This window comes from Trichosurus vulpecula, chromosome 4 (genome assembly GCF_011100635.1).
Source record: "Trichosurus vulpecula isolate mTriVul1 chromosome 4, mTriVul1.pri, whole genome shotgun sequence".
Classification (NCBI taxonomy): domain Eukaryota; kingdom Metazoa; phylum Chordata; class Mammalia; order Diprotodontia; family Phalangeridae; genus Trichosurus; species Trichosurus vulpecula.
In genome coordinates, this window is record NC_050576.1 from 393,621,211 (window position 1) to 393,641,132 (window position 19,922).

The window sequence follows — 19,922 nt, forward strand, 5'->3', positions numbered from 1 at the left end:
TACTGTAATTTCTACCAGAAAAACATTTTAATCCCCAATTTAAAAAAAAAACAACTACCAAGTAATGTCTGGAAAACATTAACTTGACAAAGTTATTTATAGTCTTTCGAGGTGACTCAGGCTTCCTGATCAAAATACTTGCCCACAAGGAGATTATAAGAAAGCTTTTGGGCAGTCCTCAGAAGCTCAGGAAATGAATAAACAAAGGGGGATATTTGATACGAACTTTGAATAGAAAAACTTAATGAAGATTATGTGGGATTTTCCTATAAAAACTGCAAAACATGTCCTGTTGTCACATATCCATTGTCTTGGAAACAGTATTTGCTTATCAATCAAGTTGGTTATTAAACAGTTATGGTCTAGAAAAATAAGCCATGTATATTAACAGATATAATGAAAGCTGAAAACAAATATCAGCCAGTGTTTGGTCATGTGAGGTCTCTGATTAATTAGATTGATTACTTCAAATAATGTGTTTTCTAACTACCTAACACTATCAGGGTTTAATTGCCATAGTTATTATTAGGTTTTAGGTACTTTTTAATGCCTCTGAAGTTGATAGCCTAAGAAGAAGGTTAATTATAATGGTGATTTTGTGACTGCAAATAGTTTTTCTCTGGCCTGAGATAGATGTTGCTCCCTTATCTGAAAACTTTAGGCCCCTTTTGTCTACCAGTTAAAGTCTGTACTCCTCAGTCTGGTATTCAAGATCTTCCTTAATTTCCTGGAGGTCTGCCTTTTTAGATCTATTGATCTATAGATCTGTCCATATATGGCTTCTTATGCCCTTACATGAAATTTCTCCCTAACCAAACTGCTTCATTCTTCTCCTATCCCTAATTCTTTTTTCCCAGTTTAAATTTTATTTGCCTAGAGACCCTAGAGGAACAACATAGGGGAGAAAAGGGTTCACAGTATTCATTCAGTAAACATTTATCAAGTGCCTACTATGTGCCAGGCACTTTGCTAAGCACTGGGGATACAAAGAGGCAAAAGACAATCTCTGTACTCAGGGAGGTTTCAATCTAGTGGGGGTGACAATATGCAAACAAACATATAGAAAGCAAGGATAAATAAGAAATAATTTTTTAAAAGGGAAGCATTGGAATTAACAAGGTTTAGAGAAGCCTTCTTATAGAAGGTGGGATTTTAGTTGGAACTGAAAGGAAGCCAGACAGGTCAGAAGTTGAATTGTAGGAGGAGCATTCCAGGTATGGCGGACAGGTAGAGAAAATGCCCAGAGCCAAGAGACGGAGTGTATTTGCGGAATAGGCAAGAGACTAATGTCCTTGGATTGGAAAGTACGTGTTGGAGAGTAATGTGTAAGAAGACTGGAAATGTAGAAGAGGGCTAGATTATGAAGAGCTTTGCATGCCAAAAAGAGCATTTTGTATTTGATCCTGGAGGCAGTTGGGAGCCACTGGAGTTTATTGAATAAGGGGGTGGGATGGGGTGATGTAATCAGACTTGCATTTTTACCCGAAGAATCAGTTATTATGTTCATATAGTTCCTGGGTTTGTTTTGGTATTTTTATGCTATTTAGGTGTTTTATACTATCTAGAGTTATTTTAAATGAGGTATCTCTTACTACTTCTTTCAGGGTTTTGTTTGTGATATATGGGAATACTTATGATTTATGTGGATTCACTTTATATACTTCTATTTGCTAAAATTAGTTGTTTCAGCTAACTTTTTAGTTGAGTCTTTGAGATTTTCCAAATATATCACAGTATCATCTGCAAAAAGAGAATTTTATTACCTCATTCCCTATTCTGCTTCCTTCTATTTCTTTTTTTATTCCTATTGCTAGGATTTCCCATATAATATTGAATAATCGGTGGCAGCGGGCTTGTTTAACACTTGATCTTACTGGGAAGGCTTCTAGCTTATCCCCATTACAAATAATGTGTGCTGACAGTTTTAGGTAAATACTTTTTATCAATTTAAGGAAAAATCTATTTATGCCCATACTTTCAAGAGTTTTTAATGGAAATGAGTGTTGTACTTTATCAAAAGATTTTTCTGCATCTATTGATATAATCGTATGATTTTTAAAAATCTTATTATTGATATAATCAATTATGTTAATAGTTTCTCTCAGGTTAAACCATCCCTGCATTCTTGGTAAAAATCCCGCTTGGTTATAACATATAGTCTTTGTAATATATTGCTGTAATCTTTTAACTAGTATTTTACTTAGGACTTTTACATCCATATTTATTAATGAAATTGGTATGTAATTTTCTGTTTTTAATCTTCCCGGTTTAGATATCAGTATCATATTTGTTTCATAAAAGAAGTTTTGTAGGATTCCCTTTCTCCCTCCTTTTTCTTAACCTGTTATTCCAAATAATTTATTTAATTTTGGAATTAATTGATCTTTAATTGAATTAACTTGTAAATCTATCTGGTCCTGGTGCTTTTAAGTTCATTTATGGCCTGTTCAATTTCTTTTTCTAAAAATATTTTTATAAATATTTTTCCATCTCACTTAAATTGATAAATTTATTGGCATATATTTGGGCAAAATAACTCCTAATAATTGCCTTAATTTCATTTTCATTAGTGGTATATTCACCTTTTTCATTTTTGATAGTATTGATTTGGCTTTCTTCTCTCCTTTTTAAAGATTAAATTAATCAATAGTTTATTTTATTAGTTTTTTGTAAAAACCAACTCTTAGTTTTATTTAGTAATTCAGTTTTTTACACTTGATTTTATTCTCACCTTTAATTTTTAGGATTTCCAATGTAGTATTTAATTGGGGATTTTTAGTTTGTTCTCTTTTTTTTTTAATTGCATATCTAATCCATTGGTCTGTTCTTTCTCTTTTATTGATGCAAGCTTTTAAAGATATAAATTTTACTCCGATTACTTTTTTTGCTGTATCCTATAGGTTTTGATATGTTGTCTCATTTATTGTCATTCTCTTTAATGAAAGTATTCTATGATTTATCCTTTTACCCACTCATTCTTTAAGATTAGTTTGTTTAATCTCCAATTAGTTTTTGATCTATGTTTCTGTGGTCCCTTATTAAATATAATTTTATTGCTTTGTAATCTGAAAAGGATACTTTTAATTACAAAATTTTTATGTCCTAATATATAGTCAGTCTTTGCAAAGGTACCAAATACTGTTGAGGAAAAAGTTAAATTCCTTTCTGTGTTCATTCAATTCTCTCCAGACATCTATCATAGCCAGCTTAGCCAAAATTCTATTCCCTTCCTTGACTTCTTCCCCACTATTACAGTACTACTATCTGTCTCCACTTGTAAGTCATTTAACTTTCCTTTTAAAAAATTAGATACTTTAGTATTTGGTACATATGGTTCAGTGTTGAGATTGCTTTCTTTTCTGTGGTACCTTTTCATCTAAATGGAGTTACCCTGTTTATCCCTCTTAATTTTTTTATTATTTATTTAATATTTTTACTTTTCAGCATTGATTTCCACAAGATTTTGAATTGCAAATTTTCTCCCCATTTCTACCTTCCCCCCACTCCAAGACGGCATATATTCTGATTGCTCCTTTCCCCAGTCTGCCGTCCCTTCTGGCACCCCACTTCCCCCCATCCCCTTTTCCCTTTCTTGTAGGGCAAGATAGATTTCTATGCCCCATTGACTGTATATCTTATTTCCCAGTTGCATGTAAAAAGAACAACTTTTTTTTGAGCATTTGTTTTTAGAACTTTGACTTCCAAATTCTCTCCCTTCTTCCCTCCCCATCCATCTTCCCTAAGAAAGCAAGCAATTCAACATAGGTCACACGTGTGTCATTATGCAAAACCCTTCCACAATACTCATGTTGTAAAAGACTGACTATACTTTACTCCCTCCCATCCTGTCCCCCTTTATTCACTTTTCTCCCTTGACCCTGTCCCTTTTTGAAAGTGTTTGGTTTTATTACCTCCTCCCCCATCTGCCCTCCCTTCTATCATCCCGGATTTTTTTTATCCCCTTCCTCTTTCTTTCCTGTGGGGTAAGATACCCAATTGAGTCTGTATGTTATTCTCTCCTCAAGTCAAATCCGATGAGAGCAAGATTCACTCATTCCCTTTCACCTGCCCCTTCTTCCCTTCCAACAGAACTGCTTTTTCTTTCCACTTTTCTGCGAGATAGTTTACCTCATTCTATCTCTCCCTTTCTCCCTCTCTCAGTATATTCCTCTCTCATCCCTTAATTTGATTTTATTTTTTTAGATATGATCCCTTCATGTTCAACTCACCCTGTGCCCTCAGTCTGTGTGTGTGTGTGTGTGTTTATGTTTATGTTCCCTTCAGCTACCCTAATACTTAGGTCTCATGAATTACACACATCATCCTTCCATGTAGGAATGCAAACAAAACAGTTTAACTTTAGTAAGTTCCTTATGATTTCTCTTTCTTGTTTACCTTTTCATTTCTTTGGATTCTTGTATTTGAAAATCAGATTTTCTATTCAGCTCTGGTTTTTTCACTGAGAATGCTTGAAAGCCCTCTATTTTATTGAAAATTCATATTTTGCCTTGGAGCATAATACTCAGTTTTGCTGGGTAGGTGATTCTTGGTTTTAATCCTAGCTCCATTGACCTCCAGAATATCGTATTCCAAGCCCTTTGATCCCTTAATGTAGAAGCTGCTAGATCTTGTGTTATCCTGATTGTGTTTCCACAATACTCAAATTGTTTCTTTCTGGCTGCTTGCAGTATTTTCTCTTTGATCTCGGAGCTCTGGAATTTGGCTGTAATATTCCTAGGAGTTTTCTTTTTGGGATCTTTTTGAGGAGGTGATTGGTGGATTCTTTCAATTTCTGTTTTACCCTCTGGCTCTAGAATATCAGGGCAATTCTCCTTGATAATTTCTTGAAAGATGATGTCTAGGCTCTTTTTTTGATCATGGCTATTAGGTTGTCCAATAATTTTTAAATTATCTTTCCTGAATCTATCTTCCAGGTCAGTGGTTTTTCCAATGAGATATTTCACATTGTCTTCCATTTTTTTTCATTCCTTTGGTTCTATTTTGTAATATCTTGATTTCTTGTCAAGTCACTAGCTTCCACTTGCTCCAGTCTAATTTTTAAGGTAGTATTTTCATCAGTGGTCTTTTGGACCTCCTTTTCCATTTGGCTAATTCTGACTTTCAAGGCATTCTTCTCCTCATTGGCTTTTTGGAGCTCTTTTGCCATTTGAGTTAGTCTATTTTTTAAGGTGTCATTTTCTTCAGTATTTTTTTGGGTCTCCTGTAGCAAGTCATTAACTTGTTTTTCATGGTTTTCTTGCATCATTCTCATTTCTCTTCCCAATTTTTCCTCTGCTTCTTTACCTTGCTTTTCCAAATCCTTTTTGAGCTCTTCCATGGCCTGAGACCAGTTCATGTTTTTCTTGGAGGCTTTTGATGTAGACTCTTTGACTTTGTTGACTTCTACTGGCTGTAGGTTTTGGTCTTCTTTGTCACCAAAGACAGATTCCAAAGTCTGAGTAAGAATCTGAGTCTGTTTTCACTGTCTAGCCATGTTCCCAGCCAACTACTTGGCCCTTGAGTTTTTCGTAGGGGTATGACTGCTTATAGAGTAGAGAGTACTTTGTCCCAAGCTTGAGGGGCTATGCTGCTGTTTTCAAAGCTATTTCTACACAGCAAGTTCTACCACACCAGTGCTCCTTCTCCCCCAAAAACTGCCAACCAGGATTGTGGCCCAAATCCACACAGGGCGAAGCGGACTTTGAACTCCTGATCTAATCCGCTACTTAATTCCTCCCACTAGATGGGCCTGGGTCTGAAGGCAACTGCAGCCGTAGCTCTGGAAGCAGCCTCAGAGCTGCACTACCACCCCTGCCCCCGAGGCAGTGGCCTACCAGGAACTCCTTTCACTCAGTCCCAGCAGTTTTTCCTACTAACCTTCTCTGTTGTCTTTGGCGTTTGTGGGTTGAGAAGTCTGGTATCTGCCACAGCTCACTGATTCAGGGAGCTATGACTGTTCCTGCCTGGCTCCCTGTCTGGTTGGTTCTGGCGCAGCCCACACTGGGCTCTGCTCCACTCTGCTCCCAGCTCCATCCAGGCTGTCTTGGGCTAGAGCCCTGCTTCCCTCTGCTATTTCATGGGTTCTGCAGCTCTAGAATTTGTTCAGAGCCATTTTTATAGGTGTTTGGAGGGACCTGGGGGGGGAGCTTAAGCAAGTCCCTGCTTTCCGGCCACCATCTTGGCTCCACCCTTATCCCTTTTAACTAAATCTACTTCAGACTTAACTTAGTCTGAGATCATGATTGCTACCCCTCCCTTTTTTGCATCAACTGGAGCATAATACATTCTACTCCAACTCTCTGTTTTAATTGTGTTTATCTCGCATTCTTAAATGTTTCTTGTGTTGTTGAATTTTGATTTTTAATCCATATTATAGGTGAGTTCATCCTATTCACATTCAAAGTTACAATGTATATTTGTGAATTTCTCTCCATTTTATTTTTACTTAGCATTGTCCTTCTCAAGGCTGTCTTTTTACCTTATTCCTATTAGCTTATCCTTTCCCCTTACCCTTCTACTCCTTATTCTACCCACATTTCCACAACTCTAAGAGTCTGTCTTTTATCCTGTCCCCCACCCTCCTATATCTCAATCTATACATCCTTCTAAAAGTCCCTCCCTTATGCTGTCCCCTAGTCCTTTTGTTTCTTTATAATTTTAGAAGACTTTTATTTGCTTATATATATATATATATATATATATATATATATATATATATATATATATATATGTTGTTCCCTCTTTAACCAAGATCAAACAAGAATAAGGTTCCAACACTACCAGCCTTCCATCCCTACTTGCTTTTCCTTTGTTTTAGTTCTTCCTTTCACACTCCATTTTAATGAAATAATTGTTCCTTTTTCCTACCCAATTTTGTTTTTAGAATCACCCCATTGTACATAACTCAGCCCCCAACCTTTCTATCAAACTATACTAGTAATGATGACAGTCCTAAGAATACTGATAGCATTTTCATATATAAGAAATAAACAGTTTGACTTTAATGATTCCTTTATGATTAGTCATAAATGTTTTCCTTATATTTCTTCTGGATCTTTTATATTGAATTTTCCATTGAGTTCTGGTCTTTTTATCACAAATACCTAAAAGTCTTTCAGTTCGTCAAATGTCTTTTGTTTTTCCAGTCAGGGTTATACTCAGCTTTTCTGGGTAAATTATTCTCAGTCACAACCCTATTTTGATCTTTGAAATACAATGTTTCAATACCCTGTAGTCTTTTAGTTTGCAAGCCACTAGATCTTGTGAAATCTTGATTGTATCTCTGTAGTATTTAAATTGTTTTTGCTTGTGTTGTTGCTTGTGATATTTTCTCTTTAACCTGGGAGTTTTGAAACTTGGCTATGACATTCCTGTAAATTTTCCCCCTGAGATGTCTTTCAGGTGGTGAATGGTAGTATTTTTTTTTTCTATTTCTACTTTACCCTCTTGCTCTAGAACTTCAGGGCCATTTTCCTTAAAAATTTCTTGTAATATTGTATGAAGAGTCTTCTTTTTGATCATAACTTGCAGGTACTTCAACACTTCTTATATTGTCTGTCCCCACCCCCACCCCCACCCCCCAACCAGTAATACTAGAATATAAACTTAAGAATCCTCAGTTTCTTCCTTCTCTTTGATTTTATTTTTAGGGTAAATTGCTAATTTTACCTTTTACAGAAAATACTTTGAATGAGTATTTGTTAAGTGCCTATTCTGTGAAGGCTTCCCCTTGCCCAGTTCTTGTTTTCAAAGAAGTATTTTCTTCCTTAAGTTTTTGGTTCTCTTGTTTCCACTTGGTCAACTTTGTCTTCATAATTTTCTTGAAGTGCTCTTTTTTTTCCTAATTTTTTCTTGATCTCTCATATTTGATTTTTAAAGTCCTTTTTAAGTTCTTCCAAAAACTCCTTTTTGGGCTTGGAACTGTGACAGTTCTCATGGAAAAAGGAGTGGCTTTTCTAGCTCCACTATCTTCCTCTGAATATGAACCCGGATCTTTTCTGTGTAGCTATCTGTGTAGTATATCAGTGTAACTATAGTAGCTACCTATGGTTGGGTTCTTTCTCCTTTGTTTTACTCATTTTTATTTTTGTTTTGTTTTGAGCAGCTTTTAATATAATCAAGTTCTAGTCTTAAGGTGTGAGGTCAGCACTTGGTGTCCCTACTCAGCCTTCTTTTTTTTTCATATTTTTATTATTTAATATTTTAAGTTTTCATGATTGATTTCCACAAGATTTTGAATTACAAATTTTCTTCCCATTTCTACCCTCCCTCCCACCCCAAGATGGCATATATTCTGATTGCCCCTTTCTCCAGTCTGCCCTCCCTTCTGTTGCCCCCACTCCCCCCCTTCTCCCCTTTCCCCTTACTTTCTTGTAGGGAAAAATAGATTTCTATACCCCATTGCCTATACGTCTTATTTCCCAGTTGCATGTAAAAAGAACAACTTTTTTTTTTGAGCATGTTTTTAGAACTTTGAGTTCCAAATTCTCTCCCTTCTTCCCTCCTCACCCAGCCTCCTTGAGAAGGCAAGCAATTCAACATAGGCCACACGTATATCATTATGTGAAATATTTCCATAATTGTTGTGTTGTGAAAGACTAACTATATTTCCCTCCAACCCATCCTGTCCCCTTTTATTCAACTTTCTCCCTTGACCTTGTCCCTTTTCAAAAGTGTTTGCTTATGATTACCTCCTCCCCCAACTTGCCCTCCCTTCTATCATCCCCCTCTCCTATCCCCTTCCCACCTACTTTCTTGTGGGGTAAGATACCCAATTGAGTGTGTATGTTATTCCCTCCTCAAGTCAAATTCAATGAGAGCAAGATTCACTCATTCCCTTTTACCTGCCCCCTCTTCCTTTCCAATAGAACTGCTTTTTCTTGCCACTTTTATGTGAAATAATTTATCCCATTCTATGTCTCCCTTTCTCCTCCCAATATATTCCTCTCACCCCTTAATTTTATTTTTTTAAAGATATCAACCCTTCATATTCAACTCACCCTATGCCCTCTGTCTATTCATATATATATATATTCCCTTCAACCACCCTAATACTGAGAAACGTTTCATGAGTTACACATATCATCTTTCCATGTAGGAATGTAAACAAAACAGTTCAACTTTAGTAAGTCCCTTATGATTTCTCTTTCTTGTTTACCTTTTCATGCTTCTCTTGACTCGTGTATTTGAAAGTCAGATTTTCTCTTCAGCTCTGCTCTATTCATTGAGAATGCTTGAAAGTCCTCTCTTTTATTGAAAATCCATGTTTTTCCCTGGAGTATTATACTCAGTTTTGCTGGGTAGGTGATTCTTGGTTTTCATCCTAGCTCCTTTGACCTCCAGAATATCATATTCCAAGCCCTTTGATCCCTTAATGTAGTGCTAGATCCTGTGTTATCCTGATGGTGTTTCCACAATGCTCACATTGTTTCTTTCTGGCTGCTTGCAATATTTTCTCTTTGACCTGGAAACTCTAGAATTTGGCTGCAATATTTCTAGGAGTTTTCTTTTAGGGATCTTTTTCAAGAGGCAAATGGTGGATTCTATAAATTTCTATTTTACCCTCTGGTTCTAGAATATCAAGGCAGTTCTCCTTGATAATTTCTTGAAAGATGATATCTAGGCTCTTTTTTTGATCATGCCTTTCAAGTAGTCCAATAATTTTTAAATTATCTCTCCTGGATCTGTTCTCCATGTCAGTGGTTTTTCCACTGAGACATTTCACATTGTCTTCCATTTTTTTCATTCTTTTGGTTCTTCTTTATAATTTCTTGATTTCTCATAAAATCACTAGCTTCCACTTGCTTCATTCTAATTTTTAAGGTAGTATTTTCTTCAGTGGTCTTTTGGACCTCCTTTTCCATTTGGTTGTGATTCTGCCTTTTAAGGCATTCTTCTCCTCATTGGTTTTTGGAACTCTTTTGACATTTTGGGTTAGGCTATTTTTTAAGGTGTTGTTTTCTTCAGTATTTTTGGGTCTCCTTTAGCAAGTCATTGACTTGTTTTTCATAGTTTTCTTGCATCATTCTCATTTCTCTTCCCAATTTTTCCTCTGCTTCTCTAACTTGCTTTTCCAAATCCTTTTTGAGCTCTTCCATGGCCTGAGAGCAATTCATATTTTTCTTGGAGGCTTTTGATATAGGCTTTTTGACTTTGTTGACTTCTTCTGGCTGTATGTTTTGGTCTTCTTTGTCACCAAAAAAAGATTCTGTAGTCTGAGTCTGAGTCCATTTACCCTTCCTCATGTTGCCAGCCAACCACTTGACCCTTGAGCTTTTGGTCAGGTTATGATTGCCTTCAGAGTAGAGAGTGCCTTGTCCCAAGCTTCAGGGGCCTTGCACCGCTGTTTTCAGAGCTACTTCTAAGCCAACATAAGCTCTGCCACACCAGTGCTCCTCCTCCCCCAAGAACCACCAATCAGGACCGTGACCCAGATCCAAGCAGGGCAAAGCAAGAGAACCCTGCCTCTGTGCCAGCAAAGTGCTCCCTTCACTCCTGCAGCTTGATTCCTTCCACTGGGTTGGCCAGGAACTCTGGAAACAGCCATAGCCGGAGCTCTGGAAGCAGCTGCAGGAGTTTCCTGCTGCTGTGGGGCTACCTCCACCACCTCTGGGGTTGGGGCCTGACCCGTACTTCTCTCCCCCAGAGCTAGTAGTTTTCCCACTGACCTCCTCTGTGGTCTTTGGTGCTTGTGGGTTGAGAAGTCTGGTAACTGCTACAGCTCAGTGATTCCTGGCCCCTTGGTCTGTCCTGGTGTGGCCCGTGCTGGGCTGTGCTCTGCTCCCAGCACAGTGTGATAGACCCTTCCCATTGACCATCCAGGCTGTCCTAGGCTGGAGATCTGCTTCCCTCTGTTATTTCCTGGGTTCCACAGCTCTAGAATTTGTTCAGAGCCATTTTTTACAGGTGTTTGGAGGGATTCGGGGGAGAGCTTAAGTGAGTCCCTGTTTTTCAGGTGTCATCTTGGCTCCCCCACGCCTACTCAGCCTTCTGACCCCCACACTATCCTTGTGGTGAAAGTTCCTGAGGCTGAGGATGCCAACTAACCCCAGCTGCCCTCAGGGCTTGTTCTTTGCTAATTGTACAAGGTCTGGAGGTGTTTGTACTTCACTTAGGCTGTGGAGGCCTAGTCTTTCCTGGGGTCTTCTCAAATTGTCTTTGGAGGACAATTGCTTTACCTAGACTCCCTTTTATTTCTGTTGCTTCTATATTCACTCTGAGGCAATGTTCTATCCTTTTTTGTGGAGGAAGTTGGAGAGCCAAACATTTTCTGACCTACACTGTCATCTTCCTAGAATCTTCTCCTCTTATATTTTATTCTGGTTCTCCCCAATTAAGAGAGTTTTGCACAGTCGTAAGTGATAAACGAGTTGCTAACCTGCCTTGGTAAAATAAATTTCTTTTCCAGGAGTCCCTTACTCTGATGAAATCACAAGTTTAGACCCTGCCCTCCTCTTTCCTTCTCCAACTTAGACATAATGTTATTTACAAAGTAGTTTCTTGTTTGATTGTTCACCATAATCATTTTTACTTGTTTTTGTATTTTTGTGGGTTTTTAAAAAAGCTTTTAATTTTCTATTTTCAGGTCTATCAGTCTCTTGGGGGGATGAAAACATGTTCCACCTCACAACCAGGCAAACAAGAAAAAACAGTGAGTACATATTTTAATTAATCACATGATTATCTGAGTTTTGCTTTAAAGATGATGCCGTGATTTGATTCTAAGCACAAGGCCTGGTAGATAACTTATGTGATAAAAGACTGGGAGAAGGAGAGGAAGAGGTGGAGGGCAATTACCCAACTGGCTGGGTTCCCATTCAGGCATCTCTTTCTCTCAGTGTCTGTCTCTGTCTCATCTCCAAAGGAAGGTAAATTTTGATGGCTGGAAGTTGCCTTGTTACCTTGTGGTTTACTGGCTAGATTTCTTTCATAGATTGGACAATAGGTCGCTGCCTAAGCACCACTTAGTGGTTGTTTTTTCGGCCTTCTAGGCTCAGAGTGAATCTAAATAGCAACTGTTTCTCTTTTGGCCAGCAACCCTGAGGGTCTTCACATCTCAGTTTGATTTTTTTTTTTTTAAAGGGGCCATCCCTTGACTCACTTCTTAAAGAGGCCTATTCACTGAGTAAGTCTTGTCTCACTCAAAGTGAGAACCTGAAAAAAGACCTTAGTCTAAAAGGGCCAGGGTCTCCCACTGCATCCTGGGCCATCTCCATTTGTCCTGATGAATATCTGACCACTGGACCCAGATGGCTCTGGAGGAGAAAGTGAGGCTGGTGACCTTGCATAGCCTTCCCTCACTCAAATCAAAGTCAACTGCAAGTCATGTCATCATCTCCGTGATGTCATGGTCCTCTTCCAGAAAGAAGGACAAACACAACAACAATAATGATAGAGACTTATGCTTGGCTTTAACTTATCCATGAATATATTCTTGACTTAAAGCCACAATGATGAATTTATAGTCAGTGAAGCTTTTCAAATGTTTTTAATTTAAAAACCATCAGATCTCAATAGCTTTAAATGCAAAGAGCAGCATTATTTTGATGGATGCAGTCTTAGACATTTGTAACTAATAAAGCTCTCTGTGTAAATAATAAAGCTGTCATCTGCCCCAAATGGGTAGTTAGCTCTCCTTTCCTTGGAAATATGTAAACAGACAGGATACCTGTCTAGGGATGCTTCATTGATTGAGGGATTGGAATAGATGACCACTAAAGGGCCTTTTCAGCCCTACATTATTTCGTTCTCTAATAACATAATGAGTTTAACATATTGGTAATTTGGATTTAAAGGGAGGAAGGCTAATTATATATAGCATTAAAGGTGTCTTTTCAGGGGCAGCTCGGTGGCACAGTGAGTAGAGCACTAGCGCTGGAGTCAGGAGGACCTAAGTTCAAATCCAGCCTCAGACACTTGACACACTTAATAGCAGTGTGACCTTGGGCAAGTCACTTAACCCCAATTGCCCTACTTTCAAAAAAAAAGTCTTTTTTTTTCTTTTTAAAAAAATTTTTATTTTACAGCACTCAGTTCCACAAATTTTTGAGTTCCAAATTTTCTCCCACTCCCTCCCCTTCCCCCTCCCCCACAAGACAGCATGTAATCTGATGTAGGTTCTACATATATCTTCACATTAAACTTATTCACACAATAGTCAAGTTGTACATCTTCTTTTAAAACTTTGAGTTCCAAATTCTCTTCCCTTTTCCCTCCCCACCCACCCTCCCTAAGAAGGCAAGCAATTCAGCATAGGCCCCATGTGTATCATTATGCAAAACCCTTCCACAATACTCATATTGTGAAAGACTAACTATATTTTGCTCCTTTCTATCCTATCCCCCTTTATTGAATTTTCTCCCTTGACCCTGTCCCTTTTTGAAAGTGTTTGTTTTTGATTACTTCGTCCCCCATCTGCCCTCCCTTCTATCTTCCCCCCTTTTTTATCTCCTTCCTTCTTTCCTCTGGGGTAAGATACCCAATTAAGTGTATATGTTATTCCCTCCTCAGGTCAAATCTAATGAGAGCAAGATTCACTCATTCCCCCTCACCTGGCCCCTCTTCCCTCCCAACAGAACTGCTATTTCTTGTCACTTTTATGCGAGATAATTTACCCCATTCTATCTCTCCCTTTCTCCCTCTCTCAATATATTCCTCTCTCATCCCTTAATTTGATTTTATTTTTTTAGATATCATCCCTTCATATTCAACTCACCCTGTGCCCCCTGTCTCTGTCTCTCTCTCTGTCTCTCTCTCTCTGTCTCTCTCTCTCTCTGTCTCTCTCTCTGTCTGTCTCTCTCTGTCTCTCTCTCTCTGTCTCTCTCTCTCTGTCTCTCTGTCTCTCTCTGTCTCTCTCTCTCTGTCTCTCTGTCTGCCTGTCTGTCTCTCTCCATAAATATACATATATGTGTATATATATATATATACATTTATATATGTGTGTGTGTGTGTGTATATACATATATATGTATATACATTTATATATGTGTGTGTGTGTGTGTGTGTATGTGTGTATATATATATATATATATGGGGTGTGTGTGTGTATGTGTGTGTGTGTGTGTATTCCCTTCAGCTACCCTAATACTGAGGTCTCATGAATTATATACATCATCTTTCCATTTAGGAATGTAAACAAAACAGTTCAACTTCAGTAACTTCTTTGTGATTTCTCTTTCTTCTTTACCTTCTCATACTTCTCTTGATTCTTGTGTTTGAAAGTCAGATTTTCTATTCAGCTCTCGTCTTTTTACCGAGAAAGCTTGAAAGTCCTCTTTTATTGAAAGTCCATGTTTTGCCTTGGAGCATAATACTCAGTTTTGCTGGTAGGTTATTCTTGGTTTTAATCCTAGCTCCATTGACCTCTAGAATATCTTATTCCGAGCCCTTCGATCCCTTAATGTAAAAGCTTCTAGATCTTGTGTTATCCTGATTGTGTTTCCACAATACTCAAATTGTTTCTTTCTGGCTGCTTGCAATATTTTCTCCTTGATCTGGGAGCTCTGGAATTTGGCAACAATATTCCTAGGAGTTTTCTTTTTGGGATCTTTTTGAGGAGTTGATCGATGGATTCTTTCAATTTCTATTTTGCCCTGTGGCTCTAGAATATCAGGGCAGTTCTCCTTGATAATTTCTTGAAAGATGATATCTAGGCTCCTTTTTTGGTCATGGCTTTCAGGTTGTCCAATAATTTTTAAATTATCTCTCCTGGATCTATTTTCTGGGTCAGTGGTTTTTCCAACGAGACTCTATTTGACATTGTCTTCCATTTTTTCATTCCTTTGATTCTGTTTTATAATATCTTGATTTCTCATAAAGTCACTAGCTTCCACTTGCTGCAATCTAATTTTTAAGGTAGTATTTTCTTCAGGGGTCTTTTAGACCTCCTTTTCCATTTGGCTAATTCTGTCTTTCCAGGCATTCTTCTCATTGGCTTTTTGGAGCTCTTTTGCCATTTGAGTTAGTCTTTTTTTAAGATGTTATTTTCTTCAGATCTGGTACAGCTAACCCACCTTCCTTCACATTTTTTTAATTGATTCCCTTGATATTCTTGAACTTTTGTTCTTCCAGATGAATTTTTTGTTATTTTTTCTACCTCTAGAAAATAATTTTTTGGTGGTTTGATTGGAATGGCATTGCAACTGGTTTAACAATGCTTCTTTATTGCTCAGTGTTTTTCTCCCGTCCCTTCTGTATAAGTTGGACATTCCTATTTTGAAACCCCTCTAAAAAAAAAAAACAACTTTAGCTTTTTTTTCTTCAAGCTTTCTTCCTTTTTTCATTGCTAAACTTCCTGAACACCACTATCATTTTAGTTCCTCGTGTTTGAAACAGTGCTGTTATATTTGACTTATTTTCCACTGTTTCTCCTATCCAGTTGTTAACCAAGTTCTGTCTGTTTAATTTATGTAATATCTCTCTCACTGCCTCTCTTCTCTTCTCATTGCCATCACTATAACACGTGTTTTCATTGCTATCTTCCTAGAACACTTCAGTCTCTGCTCACCTCCACTTTCTTCCTCCACTTACTGATTTTCTATACTATAGACACTTGAACCATCCTTATGTATAGGTTTAGTCATTTCACTCCTCCATTCACTGATTTCCAAGTCAAATTCAAAGTTCTTTACCTGTGCTTATAACTTTTTCATGTTACTCTCCTCTACAGACTGTGCTCTAAACAAAATAGACTGTTCCCTCCCCTTAGAACTTGGCTGCCTCCCTCCTTTTGCTTATTTCATTCCCTATAATACCTAGAATGTTTTCTCTTTCTGAGCAGTCATACTCATCTTCTAAAGCCTAACTACATTCCACCTCCCACTTGAATTCTTTCCGTTTGTTAATAATTCTGTATCCTCTAAATATGAATTTCCCTCTTAGACCTTATATATATTATGTTATAAACTGCTATAATGTACTTATTTTTTGTTTCTCCATTCATGTCTTATCTTCTCAATAGGAATGTAAATTCCATGAGTGCAGGGATTATGTTTTATTTAAGTTTGGTATCTCCCCCATAGCTTAGTACAGTATTTTGCACACAGTAGTTGATTAATAAATGTTTATTGAATTGAATGGTTTACATTTTATTTGTTCAGTTCCTATATATCTAGCTTCTGACCTCATCACTGTTGCAACAACTTCTCATAAGGTCATCAGTGGCTTCCTAATTCCAAATTCTGTTGCTTTACTGGTTTTTTCATTCTCAGGAATTACCTATCCCTTATATCCTTATCCTTATTCATCCTTGTCCCTTTTCTGCTTCTCTGAATTATCTCTTCTCCATCCCCTTTGCTGGCTCTTCCATTTGCTAACTGGGGATTCTGGAAATTTTATTCTTAGGTCCCCTTTTATTTTACTTAAAGAGTTTATCTGTCTTAAAGACTTAATTAAATCAGGACCTCTAAGTTTGTCAATACCAAATATGCATCTCTGTTTCTGACTTCCCTTCTCCCCCCATGTTCTAATTCCATCTCATCTATTATCTTTTTGATATTTCTATTGCTATCTTCAAATGAAACATGTCTAATACCAAGATCACCTTTTCTCTAAAACTGACTCTTTTTCCTAAGTTCATGTCAATGACATTTTTTTGTTTTAAAATTGATTCTAATTTAGCTTATATTTTTCTTCATTTCAATGAGCAAAGATTCTTTGAACTATACTTCGTTCACATTTGCTTTGGTTCGTTGGTTTCTTTGTTATGTAATGTTTTCTAGTATTTAGGCTATTATCTTGGTCACCAACCTTTTTTTAGAATTTGCTATTATTAACATTAGTTTCCAGTGAGCATATAAAATATTTATCAGAGTTTTTACTAGTGTTTAAACACAACCAGCAATTGAGTTCTTTGGCATAAGCAAACAACAGTGGATTTAATGAATAGCACATATTACACCTTTCCCTGGCTCAGATTCTTGTTCTGCTGATTTTGTATTATCAGATTGATGAGACTTAGCTCACATCCCTTACCTAGGTGTATGGTTTATAGAATACCTATTACGTATATGTAATAATAGTAAAGGGTCTTACGTATATGGAGGTTAACAATGAACAATATCCCACCTCAGCCCTTTGGGGTGGGGTCATAATGCCATGACTGAAGTCTTTTTAATTGTTTAGAAAGTAAATTTTCTTGGCTATGGTCCAAGTTAGTTTCACTTTCTAGGGAATTTAGTCCATTCTCAATTAGAACAAGATTTCATTGTATTATTTGAAATCAAAGTACAAAGAGTATCTATGAAAGAGGAGTATTTGGGGAGCTAGCTCTTTTGATATATTCTATAGATAAAAGTTTTTCTTTTTATGGATTTTTTTAATCCATTTGAATCTCAGGATAGAGTTGGTCATAGGATTTAGAGTGGGATTGAGACTTTAGAGGTCATCTATTCTAAAGCCCTCATTTTATAAATTAAGCAACTGAGGTCCAAAAGGGGTTAAGTAAATGGCTCATAGTCAGTCATACAGGTAGAAGAACAAGGTAAAGTGGGAAACAAATTTTTCCATTAATAATGATATGAATTCTTTTTAAAATGATCATATTGTATATATACTGAAAGTTTCTTCTTCTTATACTCAGGATGATACTCCTCGTTGTTTAAATATTACTGGCCATGTTGGTTTTGAAAGTTTGCCTGATCAGTTAGTCAGCAGGTCCATTCAACAAGGGTTTTGTTTCAACATTCTTTGTGTGGGTAAGTGCCAGACTTTCTTCACATTTTCTAACATTCCCAAAACATACAACATTAAGTCTTTTTTTTTTTTTTTTTTGCCAATTTAACACTTGTCCCAGTGCCACTGTTCCTAACCTGTAGGATGTAGGGCATCTAGGAAGTGGAGGAGTTTTCCTTATATGCACAGAGTATTGTTATTTTGATCTTTATTTAGTTTCAACAAAATGAGTATATAGCTCAGCAAACAAATGTACCTGCTGTTGACAGAATAAATATTTTTTAGAGTTTTTGTAGATGTGAATGATAATAAAATTTAGGGAGCCTGCTAAATTTTTTTGGCTTTATAAAGATGTCCCCATACTCAAAAATCATTTGGAACCACTCTTTAAATCATAGTTTTATGATGACAATTCCTATTTGAGACAGTGGCCTAGAGTTTTAAAATTAATCAAAATAGCATTTTAATTATTGAAATCTAATACTTAAGTTGTTCTCTAATTCCTTTAAGCATTTAACTACTTTTTCCAGAGTTCTGGTATGTTCCACATATGTTCATTACTATTACTATTAATTACTTATTAATTATGTCCTTTCAAGTGCTTGGGAGTCCTGAAGCCACTATTGGATTTTTGTTGTTTCTTACCTCGCTGTGGTGCTCAGATGTGTTTATGAAGTTGCTTTTCATTTCAGGAGAAACTGGAATTGGAAAATCAACTCTGATCGACACATTGTTTAATACGAATTTTGATGATCTTGAATCTTCACACTTTCACCCAAATGTAAGACTTAAAGCACAGACATATGAACTCCAAGAAAGCAGTGTTCGGTTGAAACTGACCATTGTCAATACAGTGGGATTTGGTGACCAGATAAATAAAGAAGAAAGGTTAGTTTTTCCTTGTTGATATAATGTTTATTTGAAATTATATTTATCATTTGAAATATTGGGTTTAAAAAAAAACCTGTTTTCATGGAACAATGATCTGTCTTTCTGCTGTGGCAGTTACATTCTTTACCTCTGTTATGCTTTTATGATGTTACATTTTGTATTTTGTTATTTTTGTCTGATTCTTAAATCTTTTCCTCTTTTAAGGACTTCAGGGATAGGGGTCATATTGTTTATATCATCTCCATTGACTAGAACAGCACCTCAACTTTTTTCAGTCATTTCAGTCATTCCAGGTCTTTGTTGACCCCATTTGGGATTTTCTTGACAAAGATACAGAGTGGTTTGCCATTTCCTTCTCCAGCTCGTTTTTCAGATAAGAGAACTGGAGGCAAACAGGATTAAGTGACTTACCTAGGGTCACACAGCTAATAGGTATCTGAGGCCAGATTTGAACTCAGAAAGATGAGTCTTCCTGACTCTAAGCCTGGAGTTTTATCTACTTCACCACCTAGCTGCCCACTCTTTCACCCCCAACCTGAACTTTTTTTTCCACTTTTAAATCATATTCTATTTTTGTTTCCTAATTACATGTCAAGACAGTTTTTAGCATTCATTTTTACAAGATTTTGAGTTCCAAATTTTTCTCCCTCCCTTTTTTTTTTTAGTTGTTTTATTTAATGTATTTAGTTTTCAGCATTGATTTTCACAAGAGTTTCAATTACAGAGTTTCTCCCCATTTCTACCCTCCTGCCCACTCCAAGATGGCATGTGTTCTGGTTGCCCCGTTCCCCAGTCAGCCCTCCCTTCTGTCACCCCACTCCCATCCCCTTTTCCCTTCTTCTCTTGTAGGGCAAGATAAATTTCTATGCCCCATTGCCTGTGTATCTTATTTCCTAGTTGCATGCAAAAACTTTTTTTTTTGTTTTTAAACATCTGTTTTTAAAACTTTGAGTTCCAAATTCTCTCCCCTCTTTCCTCCCCACCCCCCACTCTCCCTAAGAAGGCAAGCAATTCAACATAGGCCACATGCATATCATTATGTAAAACCCTTCCACAATACTCATGTTGTGAAAGACTATGTTTTGCTCCTTCCCCCTTTATTGAATTTTCTCCCTTGACCCAGTCCCTTTTTGAAAGTGTTTGTTTTTGATTACCTCCTCCCCTCATCTGCCCTCCCTTCTATCATCCCCCCTTTTTTATCTTCTTCCTCCTTCTTTCCTGTGGGGTAAGATACCCAATTGAGTGTGTATGGTATTCCCTCCTCAGGTCAAATCCGATGAGAGCAAGATTCATTCATTCCCCCTCACATGCCCCCTCTTCCCTTTCTACAGCTCTGCTTTTTCTTGCCACTTTTATGCGAG

The 19,922-nt window shown here is 37.1% G+C and overlaps 1 protein-coding gene across 1 annotated transcript in view; it reads left to right on the forward strand.

Moving 5' to 3' along the window:
- The window catches only part of SEPTIN10 (septin 10), a 69,283-nt gene that overhangs the window by 16,186 nt on the left and 33,175 nt on the right, over positions 1-19,922 (forward strand). Inside the window, exons 2-4 of the mRNA XM_036756835.1 lie at positions 11,585-11,650; positions 17,579-17,693; positions 18,363-18,558. Of these exons, the coding sequence (XP_036612730.1) occupies positions 11,585-11,650; positions 17,579-17,693; positions 18,363-18,558 (377 nt within the window). The remainder of the gene's footprint in view (positions 1-11,584; positions 11,651-17,578; positions 17,694-18,362; positions 18,559-19,922) is intronic.